Source organism: Taudactylus pleione, unplaced genomic scaffold (assembly GCF_031769625.1).
Source record: "Taudactylus pleione unplaced genomic scaffold, aTauple2 ptg000377l, whole genome shotgun sequence".
NCBI lineage: Eukaryota > Metazoa > Chordata > Amphibia > Anura > Myobatrachidae > Taudactylus > Taudactylus pleione.
This window is the reverse complement of record NW_028284778.1, coordinates 7,995,920-8,014,959: the sequence shown is the minus strand read 5'-3', so window position 1 is coordinate 8,014,959 and position 19,040 is coordinate 7,995,920. Positions and strand designations below refer to the sequence as shown.

At 43.5% G+C, this 19,040-nt stretch overlaps 1 protein-coding gene and 1 pseudogene across 2 annotated transcripts in view; one reads left to right on the top strand and one right to left on the bottom strand.

Annotated features, from left to right (window-relative positions):
- The window catches only part of LOC148508117 (uncharacterized), a 144,745-nt gene that overhangs the window by 67,761 nt on the left and 57,944 nt on the right, over nucleotides 1–19,040 (bottom strand). Inside the window, exons 8-9 of the mRNA XM_088445297.1 lie at nucleotides 8,252–8,948; nucleotide 6,981 (exon numbers count right to left, since the gene is read on the bottom strand). Coding sequence (XP_088301423.1) covers nucleotide 6,981; nucleotides 8,252–8,948 — 698 coding nt within the window. The remainder of the gene's footprint in view (nucleotides 1–6,980; nucleotides 6,982–8,251; nucleotides 8,949–19,040) is intronic.
- LOC148508118 (uncharacterized) overlaps nucleotides 1–19,040 on the top strand; it is a 91,203-nt pseudogene that overhangs the window by 42,021 nt on the left and 30,142 nt on the right. The window lies entirely within an intron of this gene.

Genomic DNA, 19,040 nt, shown 5'->3' with positions numbered 1-19,040 from the left:
GCCAGCTGTCAGGTAAATTCCCTGGACATCCTAATGTGCCATATACAATTTGGAAATGTATGGCTCAGGCAGGAATACAGAACTTAATAAACCTTTTTGCTGCTCATCTTCAAAGGCTTGTAATTTCTATACATGAATAATATTCCATACCAAGTCAAAAAGGACAAGTTACATGTTTATACCAACATATCCTGTGCAGTTATGCCCATGTGGATGCAAAATCTACTTTTTTGCTACACTGACAGTAACTACAGGCCTATGGGGTTACACCAGAGGAATCTCAAGGTCTCCCCAAAGCTGGTTATAGGCAATTAGTGATGCTGATGACACACTAAACCGATGCACTGCTCCTGTGTTGAGAAACATTAAGGGGCTGATACTGGGGAGGGAGCAAAGCAAAAACGAGCAGTAACTTTGCACCATACTTGTCTTCTCTCCCAGAAGGTGCTGGTGACTCTGATTTTTTGGTAGTCCCCCGCACCCCCAAAAAGAGAGCATGGATCTCCTGTATCCTACCAGCATCCTAGTGTAATGATTAGGATGGGGAGATAATACAAAGAATCGCACATCAGTATGTAGGGGGCAGGGCTAAAATATAAAAAAATCACATTGTTTTTGTCCCCCCTGATATTACAGCATGGATTGCTAAGGTGCACAGCTACTTTCTGATTTTTATGGCTTTACTCCCAACCCAGAATCAGCCACTAAGTGTGGGGGGAATGTAGTGTTTGCATGAGAAGAGTGGTCAACAGTATCAAAAGTATCAAAGAGATCTAGAATAAGAAGCGAGTAATGGCATATAGCCTTGGCAGTGACCAGATCATTTACTACTTTATTCAGTGCCATCTCTGTGGATTGTTGGGAATGAAAGCCGGACTAACGTGGGTCCAATAATTTGTGTGAGTCAAGAAAGTGTGTGAGGCGAGTGTAGACAAGTCTCCCAAACAGCATGGAGGGGTATGGAAGCTGGAACGGTAATTTGAGAGATTTAGGGTTAGAAGTTTTATTTCAGAATGGGAGTAATCACTGCATGCCTATACAGTGATGGGAAGATACACATAGAGAAAGAACGATTACAGATGTCACGGCCAGGGTTTTTCGGCATGGTAGTCACCGGGTATTACCTGTGAGGTCGTTATGGCGGGGGGGGTCTCTGGCAGCGGTGCTGGTGTTTGGCGAGGGGCATTGGCTGCACGTGGTTCTGTGCGGGCACACTGCCACTAGGCCTGGTGAGGTCTGGCGGTGTTTCCGTTCCATTGGCATGGGCGCCGCCATCTTGCCTGCGTCCATGCGATTCCGGCTGTCCAATCCTGGTAGGTCATGTGCTCATTCCAGCCAGTCACAGCGCGGCACTGAGTATTTAGGAAGGTCCAGAGCCTTCCTTCCTTTGCCAGTGCAGCGTGTTTCTCAGCTGCGGCTGAGAGAGTGTACCTGTGCCTTACCTGCCTGTCTGTTACGCTACTAGCCTGAACCTTGACTCCAACCTGCTGGATTTACCCTGCACCCTCCACATACCTTTCACCTGCCTGAGTACCTGAACCTGCTGTTCCCTGCACCTTGCCTCCCTTCACTCCCAGCTGGACTCCATTACCTCTGCCTGCATTTGTTACAGCTCATCATTCCTGCATTCAGTTACAGCTCATCATATTTGTTTACTGGACTGTTCCTGCCTGTCACTATCTGGACATTTCCATTAACCCCCACTACAGTTATCAAGTGCACTTTAGTGCTATACCTGGACTTTATATTTGCCATTCCCATGTCTTCTAACTCACTTATTAAAAACTCCACTTTTTCATTTAAGTCTGCTTCTGTGTCTGCTCCTATCACCACCCCGGGTCCACAACAAATTCAGAACCTCACAACAGATTTTAGTTAAGCTTGGGATGAGCACAGGAATCAGATTTTTACTGATTTATAAGGGTATAGAATCAAGAGGAGAGGTAGTAGAGTAGGAGGCTAAGACGAGAGGTCTGTTTGAGATAAAGGGCAAAATTTACTAAGCGGCGGTTTGACGGTGGTTTCTATTCTATTCTAAACCCCGGCGGTTTAGTGGTGGTTTCTATTCTATTCCAAGCCCCGGGGGTTTGGTGGCGGTTTCTATTCTATTCTAAATCCCGGGGGTTTGGTGACGGTTTCTATTCTATTCTGAACCCTGGGGGTTTTGTTTTGCAGCAGTTTCTAAATGACAGCCCTGTTCTATCCTATAACGTGCTTTGATGGCAGTTTTGCAGGGGTTTTGGCCTTAGTAAATCTGCAGATAGCAAAACCGCCGCCAAACCACAATCAGAACACATTTTAGAATAGAATAGAACAGGGCTGTCATTTAGAAACTGATGCAAATCCAAACCCCTGGGATTTAGAATAGAATAGAAACCACCACCAAAGCCCCAGGGCTTAGCATACAATAGAAACCGCCACCAAACCACCGGGGTTTAGAATAAAATAGAAACCGCTGTCAAACCGCCACTTAGTAAATTTTGCTCAAAGAGTTATGGATGGATGTAACTTTGTTGCAGACAGAGCGTGCATTCCATAAGGCCATTATAGTGACTGGGAGGGTGATGGGAGAATCATGTTTATGAGGTTTGCTGGATTTATATTCCATTATGAGTGGGGCCTGGATTTGGAGATATGTCACCAGCTAATAAAAGCAGGAGAGATAATAGTTGTAAGAGGTGTATGAAAGATTTTTATGGTGACAGGTTAAGGATGTTTGTCAGTGTATATCAATGTTTCTTGTTATATAGAAAAAAGCTCATGTGTGTGTATATAAGAGGGGAGTAGAGTAATGAGGTGGCAATGTGTACTGAGGGGTGAGATACAGGGAGAGTGACGGATGTAATAGCCTTAGAGAAGATACCATGGAGTGATATATGTGTATAAGAGGGGAGTAGATGAATGAGGTGGCAATGTGTACAGAGGGGTGATATACAGGGAGAGTGACGGCTGTAATAGCCTTAGAGAAGAGATCATGAAGTGATATAGGAAAAGCTCATGTGTGTATTTAAGAGGGTAGAACAGTATTGAGGCAGCAATGTATACAGAGGGGCGAGATACAGGGAGAGTGACGGCTGTAATAGCCTTAGAGAAGATACCATGTAGTGATATATACGAAAAATCTCATGTCTGTATAAAAGAGGGGAGTAGAGTAATGAGACGACAATGTGTACAGAGGGTGACATACAGGGAGAGTGACGGATGTAATAGCCTTGCAGAAGATACCATGGAGTGATATAGAAAAAAGCTCATGTGTGTATATAAGAGTTTAGTAGAGTAATGAGGAGACAATGTGTACAGAGGGGTGAGATACAGGAAGACTGACGGATGTATATCGCCTTAGAGAAGATACCATGGAGTGATATAGGAAAAAGCTCATGTGTGAATATAAGAGAGGAGTAATGAGGTGGCAATGTGTACAGAGGGGTGAGAAACAGGGAGAGTGATGGATGTAATAGCCTTAGAGAAGATACCATGGAGTGATATAGAAAAAAGCCCATGTGTGTATATAAGAGGGGAGTTAAGGAAAAAGCTCATGTGTGTACATACAGTGGGGCAAAAAAGTATTTGGGCAGCCACCGATTGTGCAAGTTGTTGCACTTTAAAAGATGAGAGAGGTCTAATTTCCATCATAGGTACACTTTAACTGTGAGAAACAGAATCAGAACAAAAAATTCCGGAAATTACGTATGATTTTTAAACAATTTATTTGTATATTCTTGCGGAAAAAAAATATTTGGACAATCAAAAAGTTTAACTCAATACTTTGTAAAGTAACCTCGTTTGGCAATTACAGAGGTCAAACATTTCCTGTAGTTCTTGACCAGGTTTGCACACACTGCAGCAGGTATTTTGGCCCACTCTTCAATGCAGATCTTCTCTAGATGTGTCATGTTTTGGGGCTTTCACCGGGCAACACAGACTTTCAACTCCCTCCACAGATTTTCTATTGGGTTGAGGTCTGGAGACTGGCTAGGCCAATCCAGGACCTTGAAATGCTTCTTACAGAGCCACTCCTTAGTTGCCCGGGCAGTGTGTTTGGGGTCATTGTCATGCTGGAAGACCCAGCGACGTTGCATCTTCAATGCTCTGAGGGGAGGTTTTTCCCCAAAATGTCACGATACATGGCCCCAATCATCCTCTCCATAATACTGATCAGTCGTCCTGTCCCCTTTGCAGAAAAGCATCCCCAAAGCATGATGTTTCCACCCCCATGCTTCATAGTGGGTATGGTGTTTTTGGGATGCCACTCATCATTCTTCTCCCTCCAAACACGGCGTGTGGAGTTTATACCAAAAAGTTCTATTTCAAGCTCATCTGACCACATGACATTCTCCCAATCCTCCTCTGGATCATCCATATGGTCACGGGCAAACTTTAGACGGGCCAGAACATGTACTGGCTTAAGCAGGGGGACCTTTTTGGGTGCTGCAGGATTTGAATCCATGACGTAGTGTGTTACTAATGGTAACCTTTGTGACTGTGGTCCCAGCTCTCTTGAGGTCATTGACCAGGTCCCCCTGTGTAGTACTGCGCTGATCCCTCACCGTTCTCAAGATCATTGATACCCCACGAGGTGAGATCTTGAATGGAGCCCCTGGTCGAGGGAGATTGTCAGTGATTTTGTATTTCTTTAAATTAAATTTTTTAATAATTGTGCCAACAGTTTATCTCTTCTCACCAAGCTGCTTGCCTATTGTCGAGTAGCTCATCCCAGCCTTGTCCAGGTCTACAATTTTGTCACTGGTGTCCTTAGACAGCTCTCTGGTCTTGGCCATGGTGGAGAGGTTGCAGTCTGTTTGAGGGTGTGGACAGGTGTCTTTTATACAGTTAACCAGTTCAAACAGGTGCCATTAATAAAGGTAACAAGTGGAGGATAGATGAGCTTCCTAAAGAAGAAGTAACAGGTCTGTGAAAGACAGAATTCTTGCTGGTTGGTAGGTGTCCAAATATTTATTTCCCGCAAGAATATACAAATAAATTGTTTAAAAATCATACAATGTGATTTCCGGAATTTTTTGTTCTGATTCTGTCTCTCACAGTTAAAGTGTACCTATGATGGAAATTACAGACCTCTCTCATCTTTTAAAGTTCAACAACTTGCACAATTGGTGGCTGTCCAAATACTTTTTTGCCTCACTGTAAGAGGAGGGGAGTAGAGTATTGAGGAGGCAATGTGTACAGAGGAGTGAGATACAGGGAGAGTGACAGATGTAATAGCCTTAGAGAAGATATTATGGAGTGATATAGGAAAAAGCTCATGTGTGTACATGAGAGTAGAGTATTGAGGTGGCAATGTGTACAGAGGGGTTACATACAGGGAGAGTGACAGCTGTAATAGCCTCAGAGAAGATACCATGGAGTAATATAGGAAAAAGCTCATGTGTGTATATAAGAGGGGAGTAGAGTAATGAGGTGGCAATTTGTACTGAGGGTTGACATATAGGGAGAGAACCTTGAGGAAGGCCTATTGGCTGAAACGAGTTGCTCCACACGCGACCCACTATCAGCTGCAGTATCCAAGCAGCAGGAATCCACAGACAGCACCGCGCGGCAAGGGAGATCCGGTGGAGAAGGCACACATCACATGCCGACTAATACAAGCGGGAGACGGTACGCGGTGGTAGCCGGCTACATAGGACATCACCACTGGTAAGACCGGGTGTGCGGGACGCCGCCCCCAGTTACTTGCAGATACACTGCACTCATTTCCACTTACTGTACTTATTCAGTGAGGGTACGTATGATTTAGCTAATCATACAGAATGTTACCCCTTAGCAAGGGCAGACCAAGACACCTCAATGTACCTGGTCCACTGTACCTCCACAAAGTGTTACAGCTATACAGGAGGATACTGCAGGTGAACGGATCAGAGTACCCATGCCACTGCAGAGAACATAGGACCAATTGAGAGCAAAAGTGGGACAAATACACACCCATAGTGTTGTCACTTTTCAGTGTTAAAAGGGAGACATAGGCTATATTGCTATACGGAAAGTGACACCCTAAAGGGTGCAACAAGGACATTAGATTGAACTGAGCCATTGCTGCCAGCTCAATAATTTTAGAGCATTGGGCCAAAGGGATACGTAGGCATAGCTCTACCCTACGGAAAGAGGCACCCCAAAAGGAGCCATCTGACCTCACCTAATAAAAGCCCAACATTCAGGAACATTTGTTCATCAATACCGCAATTTTAATTTTTAATTTATTTCCAATCATATCTGCATTTACTCAGGACAAAACAACTATTAATAAATATGTTTTAAAATTCATCAATGCATTGAGTACATACCACATCATATTATATTTCATAAAGTATTTTAGTTTTCAGGTTAGCGCTGGACACCACCCTTTCGTCTAATATTCACAAGTTTGGACAACTTGTGTGTCCAGCGGCTCCCGACACACAAGTGGGAAACACTGTAGCGCTAGTGCCTAACACAACAAAGCTTCTGATACAGGGAGAGTGACTGATGTAATAGCCTTAGAGAAGATACCATGGAGTGATATAGGAAAAAGCTCATGTGTGTATATAACAGGGGAGTAGAGTAATGAGGAGGCAATGTGTACAGAGGGGTGAGATACAAGGAGAGTGACATATGTAATAACCTTAGAGAAGATACCATGGAATAATATAAGAAAAAGCTCTTTTTTAACACATGTTGATTTTGGATTAAAAAGTTGAAATTTGTAGGACAGTACATAAACAAATGTCATATGAAATTACCTGGTCACAGATTGTGATCACTGTTTGTTACACTGTTTTTTTTAACTGTTTAGAAAACCCACTTAGTTATTCTACACTTTGGACATCATTTAGAGCTGCTCGCTGCTGACAGGCGCTCGCTCTGAATGTTGGTGTATTTTTATTTTTTTTACTCTGACTGCTCGTAAAGCTGTGGGAGACCATCCACAGCTTTTCCAAGCGTCCAGGAAACCGTCGCGATAATCGCGACCATCGGCCTTGCGACGAGACCCTGGGGAAGGGTCTAGCTGTCGCAAGCCCGAGTGGATTTCCAGCTTTAATAGAGCAGGAAGTCCAATACTGACATCACTAGTGATGTCAGTGACCCCTCCCAACAAACGCCAGGCGTTCCTAAGGGAACGCCTGCGTTTGTCCGGCCACCCCCCCTATCCGCCCACAAAACGGGGCGAGCTGTAAATCAACATCGACAGCAGTCCGTCTTGTTGCGAGCCCATAGCGACTGAACTTCAGTCGCTCAGTAGGGCTCGCGCATGCCAGACGCGGCGCATGCACAGGGCATTAACATCGAGCCGCTTGCGAACGGCTCTGAATCAGGCCCTTTGTGTATTACCACAGTTAGCTGCCCCCCTTAGCTAGCTGCCCCCTAAGACTGATTAGTAAGATATAGTATGGCTGATAAGACACAGGCCTACATCTGAGTCAATTGGTCAATGGAATGAAATGCAGATTGATCAAAGGACATACATAGCACAGTGTGTGTGTGAGTATATAACAGGCAGTGTGTGCTACTATAATCTATGCTTCACTGATCCCAATCACACACAGGTAATGACAATTACAGCAACTCATTACATCACATACGTATAAAATCAGATGGAAGATGTGATGTTCTCCACGATGGACGGACATTGGGAATTTGTCTCCACATGGTTCTCTTGACTAGAGTTCAAGGAGACTAAGGACTAATTGCTTTTGGTTAGCAACACGAAATAAATCTTCCCTCCCTGTACTTTCCAATGTCTGTTCCCTTCTGTTGTCCATGACTGTGTAATATATACTTCCCTTTATTATAGTCTGATTGTTGTGTGGAAAATGTACCAATGTTTTGTATACTGATTGCACTATGTAATGCCCTAAATAATAACTTTCAAATATGACTCACTATCCCACATTACCGAGAGCTGTCAGCCTACTTGTGCTCCACACCAGTTGTTCACAAGAGATTTAACATATTATGTGTTTTGCATTTTACTTGGCTTACATATGCACAAGATCTACACCACAGCGCTCATCTATATTTTATTAACAATATGTATTTCTAATATTTTGATTTGAGCAGCTTATACTATATGTACAGATTAGCAATTTGTTTTCTACTGTGTATTGTCCATTCTGCTATTGCTGGTTCTCTAAACACAATAGAGTAATTCAAATGCTTAAAATATGTCGGCTAAAGTACTGTTTCATGTCTATCAGTTAATGTTTTATGTATTATTTGGTGTGTAACAAGATGTGATTTCTGTGTAAAACATTTCTCACACTCAGAGCATGGAAACGGTTTCTCTCCTGTATGAAGTCTCTGATGTCTAATAAGATCTGATTTCTGTGTAAAACATTTCCCACACTCAGAGCATGGAAATGGTTTCTCACCTGTGTGACATCTTTGATGTGCAATTAGACTTGATTTTGCTGTAAAACATTTCCCACACTCAGAGCATGGAAACGGTTTCTCACCTGTGTGACGTCTCTGATGTTTAACAAGATCTGATTTCTGTGTAAAACATTTCAAACATTCAGAGCATGGCAACTGTCCCTCACCTGTGTGAGTTCTTTGATGTTTAACAAGATGTGATTTCTGTGTAAAACATTTCCCACACTCAGAGCATGGCAAATGTTCAGCACCTGTGTGACATCTTTGATGTCGAATTAGACTTGATGTTGATGTAAAACATTTCCCACACTCAGAACATGAAAATGGTTTCTCACCTGTGTGACGTCTCTGATGTTTAAAAAGATCTATTTTCTGTGTAAAACATTTCCCACACTCAGAGCAAGGAAAGGGTTTCTCACCTGTGTGACTTCTCTGATGTCTAACAAGATGTGATTTCCCTGTAAAACATTTTCCACACTCACAACATGGAAATGGTTTCTTACCTGTGTGACGTCTCTGATGTGTAACAATATTTGATTTGTTTTTAAAACATTTCCCACACTCAGAACATGGAAATGGCCTCTCACCTGTGTGACTTCTCTGATGTGTAACAAGAACTGATTTATAGGTGAAACATTTCCCACACTCATAGCATGTATGGGGCTTTGCACTGGTCTTAGTTGGTTGATCATTAATGACTTTTGTGCTCTGTTGGGCATCTATAGAACAGGAAAATATTGTATCAACTGCAGGAGCTGTAATAGGTGTACCACTATCAGAGGTATCAGGAGAACATTCCCCAATATCAGAGGGATCAGATGACACATGTGCACTGTGAGGTGCTGGATGTATAATTGCAGTGTTAGGGTTTTGTCCTAGAGAATCTCGGGTGATGTTGTGATCTTCTATGTCACCATCTGTAGATAAGATGAGATGTCCCTCTGAGATCTTCCTTCTGTTATATCCATCTGCTGGGATAAAATAAATACATGATAAAAGTATTGTTTCCCTGTAACAGGGATAGTTTTCCAATAGAGACTATGGTGACAGGTCCCCAAATTAGCAACAAATGGGGAAGTTCCGTTGTGTCATGGTACAATGTATAATGGTCACATATTATGCTATGCTATAGTAATCACAGGGTTTATATGTTTATTGTAATACAAAACATAAAGACAATTGTTGTCGGCATTGGCGCCACCACTACAAACCTGGGTACATATAGCAATCCAAGCACAAGGACTTAAGCAAAACATTTAAGCTTACAGCAAAGTATCAAGGTTCTTGCAAGCAGTGTTCTCCCCAGGCTGTTTTTTTGCGGGTGCAACACCTGGCAAGAGACAGCCTACCACCCGGCACTTTGGGAGCCTGCAAGTGGGGACAGTATCTGGGAACTGTATAAAAAGTACCAGATCCTGCAGACTTTGCAGCTTTTTCATAATCAGATGACTGGGCCTCTAATAATAAGAGGAGAATTAATATATAAAATGTTATTTCAAGTTTAAATAATTTTATTATTGCGAAGGCCCTCAACCGGCTACTTCTTGATGTCACCCGGCTGGAAAAATTTTCTGGGGAGAACACTGGCAAGTATTTTTAATGTATATGCCTCAAACACCATTAAACTGCTGGAAACATGTGCTCACCTCCCAGATCCAGAGGCTAACACCTAAACAAGCATAGGCTACTGAGCCACACCCAAAACGGTCTCATATCGCCTTGATTGACTGCATTGAGGACTTTAGGCACAAATCTGACACAAAATAAATTAGGTCACTGTGGACTAGTCTAGAGTGTAGCTGGCAGAGGGACTGAGCTTGTGGACACTGGGCTCAAACCAGAATAGCTGGTACTAGTGTTTGGTGCTACTCTGGTAGTCACAGGATACGAGCAGATGCAGCTGTCTAAGGAAATTGGATATTTATTTCTCATAGGATATGTCTTTACAAAGACAGTTATTCCAAAGCATACAAGGTGTTACACAGGTTCTCTCCTCTCAGATAGTCAAGAGGGTATACACCTTACAAAGCCACATCAGTTCTTTACATACAGAAAATGTATGTAACACAGCGGGGGCCCAGCCCAAACCTCTCTACATAAATTATCACATCAGGAAACCAAAATTAAATAGAATATTAATTTCACAGTAACAGGTTAATTACATTCCTCCTGGGATAAGCCTGACACTTATTACACAGAATATTTACTCAACATGAAGAAAACTAAATTATTATGACTTAAACACGGCGTGTTACATGACTGGTCTCCTTAGTACAGAAGGCACGAACAGGAAACTCCAATATACAGGAAGACCAAAAGGCAAAGGTGTCACTAGGGCAAATGGTTAATCACAGGCTTCACTAACATGTCACTGCCTGTGTCTGGGTGACACAATAACCTCCCCTTATCGGGTCACCTGGCCGTTCAATGCACTTTCCAAGGGTCACACAGACACTATGGGGAAAGAGCTATTATATAACAGTGCCCAGTCAGTACATGTAACATTATTAGATACTCTGTGCCCTGCGCTTAGCTCTGTACAAGTGCTGCCCTACAGTCCGGAACTTAGCTGCCCTGAGGCCACAGGGTAACCCATATGATAGGTATATACAGTCAGGTGCATAAATATTGGGACATTAACAGAATTTTCATATTTTGTCCTCTATTCACCACCACAATGGCTTTGAAATGAAACAAACAAGATGTGCTTTAACAGCAGACTTTCAGATTTAATTTGAGGGTAATTACATCCAAATCAGGTGAACGGTGTAGGAATTACAACAGTTTCTATATTTGCGTCCCACTTTTTAAGGGGCCAAAAGTAATGGGACAAACTAAACAATCCTAAATCTAACTTTCACTTTTTAATACTTTGTTGCAAATCCTTTGCAGGCAATTACAGCCTGAAGTCTGGAACGCATAGACATCACCAGACGCTGGGTTTCATCCCTGGTGATGCTCTGCCAGGCCTCTACTGCAAATGTCTTCAGTTCCTGCTTGTTCTTGGGGCATTTTCCCTTCAGTTTTGTTTTCATCAAGTGAAATGCATGCTAAATCGGATTCAGGTCAGGGGATTGACTTGGCCATTGCATAACATTCCACTTTTTAGCCTTAAAAAACTCTTTGGTTGGTTTTGCAGTATGCTTCGGGTCATTGTCCATCTGCACTGTGAAGCGCCGTCGAATGAGTTCTGAAGCATTTGACTGAATATGAGCATATAATATTGCCCGAAACACTTCAGAATTCATTCTGCTGCTTTTGTCAGTCACATCATCAATAAATACAAGGGAACCAGTTCCATTGGCAGCCATACATGCCCACGCCACGACACTACCACCACCATGCTTCACTGATGAGGTGGTATGTTTTGGATCATGAGCAGTTCCTTTCCTTCTCTTCTCTTCCCATCACTCTGGTACAAGTTGATCTTTGTCTCATCTGTCCATAGGATGTTGTTCCAGAACTGTAATGGCTTTTTTAGATGTTGTTTGGAAAACTCTAATCTGGTCTTCCTGTTTTTGTAGCTCACCAATGGTTTGCATCTTGTGGTGAACCCTCTATATTCACTCTTGTGAAGTCTTCTCTTGATTGTTGACTTTGACACATATACACCTACCTCCTGGAGAGTGTTCTTGATTTGGCCAACTGTTGTGAAGGGGTTTTTCTTCACCAGGGAAAGAATTCTTCTGTCATCCACCACAGTTATTTTCCGTGGTCTGCCGGGTCTTTTGGTGTTGCTGAGCTCTCCAGTGCATTCTTTCTTTTTAAGAATGTTCCAAACAGTTGATTTGGCCACACCTAATGTTTTTGGTATCTCTCTGATGGGTTTGTTTTGATTTTTCAGCCTAATTATGACTTGCTTCACTGATAGTGACAGCTCTTTGGATCTCATATTGAGAGTTGACAGCAACTGATTCCAAATGCAAATGTCACACCTAGAATCAACTCCATTTTACCTGCTTAATTGATAATGAAATAACGAGGGAATAGCCCACACCTGTCCATGAAATAGCTTTTGAGTTGATAGTCCCATTACTTTTGGCCCCTTAAAAAGTGGGAGGCACATATTGAAACTGTTGTAATTCCTACACCGTTCACCCGATTTGGATGTAATTACCCTCAAATTAAATCTGAAAGTCTGCAGTTAAAGCACATCTTGTTTGTTTCATTTCAAAACCATTGTGGTGGTGAATAGAGGCCAAAATCTGAAAATTCTGTCAATGTCCCAATATTTATGGACCTGACTGTATATCTTTATATCTGTACATATATATACAGTACGTAGGAATTACAGCCTCTCGTACCCTGAACATTGCACATTACCTACACTGTGCCCAGCACTGGGAGGTAACAGCCTTTGTGGTGCAGCCACCAGGTGATGCTCAGATACCACAGCCAGCTGCACACCGTACATACTACATCATTACATATGCAGCCAGCATAAAGCCTATAATGCCAATATTTCCCTCTGATGTGCCAATATTTCCCTCTGTTATGCCGTGGTGACCATCTCAGCCGCGTGGCTTGGGTCCCCGACCACATCCCACAACAATTGTCTTTCTGTATTGCATTCATATATACGGCATTACTATCGCCACACAGCTTGTACCATGTACAATATGGCTAAGACCAGGCGCGAACATGTGTGTTTTATTCGTTTAGTATGCTTGTGCTGGAGTTTACTTTGTGACATCAAAGGAGAGTATCTCTCATATACTATAGATATAATGTGTTCTGACATACTAGACTAAGCCTGGTCAACCTGTGGCCCTCCAACTGTAAGTCCCAGCATGCCCAGGAAGTTTGGCTACTAGGAATTGCTGAAACTGTGGCAGGGCATGCTGTGATGTGTAGTTACACAACAGCTGGAAAGCCACAGGTTGGCCAGGCCTGTACTAAACCAAAAAACTGAAGACACGTGAACAAGACACTGCTGCCTCCAGGCTTACAGGAAAGATGCACAATATCCATGGGATGTACGGAACATGCGCAGAGGTCGGCATTTTGGGGAATATTAACATGAATATTTTTTTTTTATTGCAAATTCTCATTATGACAAATTATTTAATACTAAAAGACATGTTCCCCACCCTCATGGTGATCCCTTCAACGTACAGAGATGTCTACTAGTTCTTATTAGGAAGTGAGCAAAAATATTCAGCATATCATCCTATGTAGTATGAGAAGACCAGGCCAAGCCCTGGCTGAGCATATAGAATAAGACATTTTTTAACAGGGCACGGTTGCACCTTGTGCTGGCCCGTCCACTGAGCGTGCAAAGCCATTACATCACGCAGAAGGGGTGTGATGCTGCTTCGGTAAGTGCAACGATAAGTGTCCTAAGGACACACGATTGGCTTCATATACTGGCCAGTCACCCATAGCTAGTTACGGCACTGTGTTGTACTGTAAGGAGTATGTGACTCTTTTCTGTAATACGTCTTTATTACTAACCTGTGATATCTGTAGGGATTTCCTCCTCTTTACACTGCTGATCACAACTCACATACGTCTCTTCATCTCCGTCTATAGCTTCTGCCTTATTATCAGTCACATACGTCTCTTCTTCTCCCTCTATATCTTCTGCCTTCATATCAGTCACATACATCTCTTCTTCTCCTTCTATATCTTCTGCCTTCATATCAGTCACATATGTCTCTTCTTCGCCCTCTATAGCTTCTGCCTTCATATCAGTTACACAGGTCTCTTCTTCTCCCTCTATATTTTCAACCTTACTATTAGTCACAACATCAACCTAAAAAATAATACAAAACACAAAAAAATAAAATACATCTGTCTAGAAAGGAAACCCACTGAGGAAGCCAGAAACATGGTAAAACACGTCCTGGACACTTCCTACACCATTATTTGTACATACTATTATCAATGACAAATGTATGGAGATCAATAAAACTTTCCAAAGGTCTTACCATCTCCTCACACGTGTCCAAAGAGGATACCACCAAATTAATTTGATACATGCACGAAAAAGAGATTGTTCTTGAATAAAACTATGCAAGGAAGGTATGTCCGTATCATGGTTTGGAGGACATATTTACGAGCTACAGCCGATACTATCAGTAACCCTTTGAGCTCCTTATGCCAAGGAGGAGTCACAGATACCAACACTGCACACACCAGGGCAGGAGGTGGAAAGGTGCAATTAACTGAGTAGAGGAATACAACTGAAAACCTCTCCAAAAATATTTCACTGGGTGACAGTCCCATGTACAATGTACAAAGAAGGTGGACAAGTCCTCAAGTATGAAAGATATATTGAAAGTTTTTCTTGCAATATATCTTCTGGACTAACAATGTGCTGAGCTACAATTACTAACAAGGTGTTTTCCTGCTGCTGATTGAGGCGTGTGAGCAGAAGTAACATATTTTGTGCTACTGAATGATTGTCAGCATCGGCTAGAGATAATGAAGCCAATGTTGTGGCCAAATTTATGTTAGGTAATGCTATAGTGAACTGTATAATGTCCCATTCCCAACAGTCACCTCCCCAGTCATCACCCAGACACATCCCCTGGTGTTACTGTATAATGTCCCACTCCCAGCAGTCACCTCTCCAGTCATCACCCAGACACATCCCCTGGTGTTACTGTATAATGTCCCATTCCCAGGAGTCACCTCTCCAGTCACCACCCAGACACATCCCCTGGTGTTACTGTATAATGTCCCATTCCCAGCAGTCACCTCTCCAGTCATCACCCAGACACATCCCCTGGTGTTACTGTATAATGTCCCATTCCCAGCAGTCACCTCTCCAGTCATCACCCAGACACATCCCCTGGTGTTACTATATAATGTCCCATTCCCAGCAGTCACCTCTCCAGTCAGCAGCTGAATGATCCTGTTGGTGAGTTCCAGAATCCTCTGGTCATTGTGTCTCTCATGTATCAGTGAGTGAGGTGGAGGCACCGTGATGGGGCTCTGGGTCCTGCTCACTCCTCCTGACACACAGGGACAGCTGATGGGTGTAGCACAATCACTGGATGTCTTCTTCACTAATGTGTAATCCTGTGTATTGGGAAAGACACCAAATATCACTGAATACAGTCCCAGATACCCTCACCTCCACAGACATGTCCCTGTATTATTACTATAGATATAAGTGATGTCACTGTGACACTCCCAGATCCCTTCACCTCCCCAGTCATGTCCCTGTATTATTACTATAGATATAAATGAGGTCACTGTAACACTCCCAGACCCTCTCACCTCCCCAGTCAGCAGGTAGACGATCTCCAAGGTGAAATGTAGTATTCTCTCCGTCATGTGACTTCTATCCTTGTCCATCCTTAGTGATCAGTGATTTATGCAGGACACGTCTCACCCTCGTGTCGCTTCTAGTAAAGATTATCTGGTTCCTCACAGCTTACTTGTCTACTAAAAATATAATTATAATAAATATTACAGAGTACAGGTTACACTGATATCACACAACTGAAAACCGTGATCATTATACACAGGTCACACTGATATAAAACACCTGATACACAGTGATCACTAAGCACAGGTCACACTGATATCACACTCCTGAAACATAGTGATCACTACACACAGGTCACACTGGTATCACACACCTGATACACACTGATCACTATACACAGGTCACACTGATATCATACACCTGATACACGCTCAACACTATACACAGGTCACACTAATATCACACACCTGATACACACTGATCACTATACACAGGTCACACTGATATCACACACCTGATACACACTGATCACTATACACAGGTCACACTAATATCACACACCTGATACACACTGATCACTATGCACAGGTCACACTGATCTCTATACACAGATCACACACCTGATAACCAGTGATTACTACACACAGTATAATATACACAAGTATACAACACCATATGACAAGATATTTCCCCAGGCCAGATCCCTCACAGCCCACCCACCTTTTCCTCCTCATTCCCCCCTCAGGTCATTCTCCCCAGTAACCTAGGATACAGTCTCTGCCCCCATCATCTTACCCTACTTCTCTGCTCCCCTTCCCCCATTATACACCCTGCGATAGCGCACCACATCTCCCAGCCCAGCCTCTCTCTCCCACTACTGCCTTATTCCTCCGTCTCCTAATATCTGTGTGACTTGTGTACAATCACCCCTTTTATTTTCTCTGCTCCCACATCTGCAATAATTACTGAGCATCAGCAGTGTTGTACTATCTGTGACTCCACAGCTGTAGTGGGACCGTAAGTCCCAGCATGCCCTGTCATGCTGGAGTCCACAGTTAGCTTACCAGGATGTACGTTACATGTGTGACAATCCTGCCGGCCATGTTTATGTAGCATAGGGGAGAGGCTGAAGCATTTCTTGAAGGATAATCAGTTACGTGACAAAGTGAAGATCTAGAAAAGTGTTTCCTATCTCTGGTCAACAGGGATCCCTAACATGACATGTTTTCCATATCTCCTTGCTTGAGCAAAAGTGCCTTCGTAAGGCTGTGTACACACCTATAGATATATCTGTCCAATCTGTCTGGTGGGAAGGATAATCTGGTAATGTATGGGTGCAAATAACAATAGAAATTTGTTCCCAAACACTGGAAAACAGACCAGATTTTCCCTCCCACCAGACAGATTGGACAGATGTGTACACAGCCTTAAGCGGCCCAAACACCGTGCAATAGGCACCGTGCAACGCAACAGGGGATCCAACGTCCCACATATCGGGCAGTCCTCATACATAGTGCAATTGGGTGGCCGACCGCCCAATATGCCGGCTCCCCCACCCGCATAGCGCTGCATGGGATTGCATTCCCAGATCAACTCAACCTGCAGTAAGATCTGGGGGTGTGATGTACGACCCCACGGGTGCGCACACTGGCCGACATCCTGCCCATACACGGTGCAATATAGCAGCCAAAATGCACGAATCCATCAGAGCGGCTGATTTATCGCACCGTGTATAGGTCGCTTTACTGAGCGCAGATATCATGGGTACACACTAGACAATGACGCGATATGTTGCTCCGATCTGCTTCTAGTGCGTACTCAGCATAAGAAAACCTCAGACAGGTGAGTACTCAGCAAGGCCTATTACAGGGGACGTCTGTGCATCTTATACATCACCCGGTGTACACTATGGTGTCTCTCTGTTTATTCTGTCACTTCCACACTAATAACCACCTACTGAGGGTACTGACTGCCAGCTACAGCTGATATGTTCTGTATGGGGGGTCTGAGTGTGCCAGACACCTCCCTTTCTCTATAGTCTGTTACCCACCGAGCAGCAACTACTCCAGCTGTATTATATGTAACACCAGGGTCTGCTCCACCTGTATTATGTAACACTAATAACCACCTACTGAGGGTACTGACCGCCAGCTACAGCTGCTACATTCTGTATGGGGGGTCTGAGTGCACCGGACACCTCCCTTTCTCTGTAATCCGTTACCCACCGAGCAGTGACTACTCCAGCTGTATTATATGTAACACCAGGGTCTGCTCCACCTGTATTATGTAACACTAATAACCACCTACTGAGGGTACTGACCGCCAGCTACAGCTGCTACATTCTGTATGGGGGGTCTGAGTGCACCGGACACCTCCCTTTCTCTATAATCCGTTACCCACCGAGCAGTGACTACTCCAGCTGTATTATATGTAACACCAGGGTCTGCTCCACCTGTATTATGTAACACTAATAACCACCTACTGAGGGTACTGACCGCCAGCTACAGCTGCTACATTCTGTATGGGGGGTCTGAGTGCACCGGACACCTCCCTTTCTCTATAGTCTGTTACCCACCGAGCAGCAACTACTCCAGCTGTATTATATGTAACACCAGGGTCTGCTCGAGATGTATTATATGTAACACTGGGTCAGCTCCACCTGTATTATGTAATACTAATAACCACCTACTGAGGGTACTGACCCCTAAAGGATTTAGTATAAATATGGACACATGGAAGATCAGCCTTACCCCGAGAAAACACCAAACTGTGTGAAACGCATTGGTTATTAGTGGGAAACGGACAGAGATTAACTGGAAACTTCCCTCTCTAACATCGGCCGGCCGATGATGTCATCCAGTGGGATGCGACTTATCATTGGTAACCTGGCCCCATCTTATTAGGCGTCAGACTAAGCACAGAACGGGCATTGCAGGCGTACCTGCCGGGTATGTACCGGACCGCATCCAGGAAGAAGACAACCATCTTAGGGTACGGTAGGGACAGGTCACCTTGTGATTGCCATTCCACATTACCTTCACATGGACCCACCCTTCCACATATTCTCATAAGAGCTATACACATAATCTCAGTGCTTGTGCTGGTGTATGTATGTGTATTTCTTCTTTATAAATAAGGATAGCCTCCACATAAATATCAGCACTCAGTATAATCATATTTTATCCTATCCTTACACTACTGAGCTGCTTAGTACATCACAAGCGCAGGAAAGTCTTATTACTTTTACTTTAGTAACAATTGGCTGCTATATGTCACCGTGGTAACCGGCAATGCTGTATAACTAGATGCTATATGTCACCGTGGTAACCTGCAATGCTGTATAACTAGATGCTATATGTCACCGTGGTAACCTGCAATGCTGTATAACTAGATGCTATATGTCACCATGGTAACCTGCAATGCTGTATGACTAGATGCTATATGTCACCCTGGTAACCTG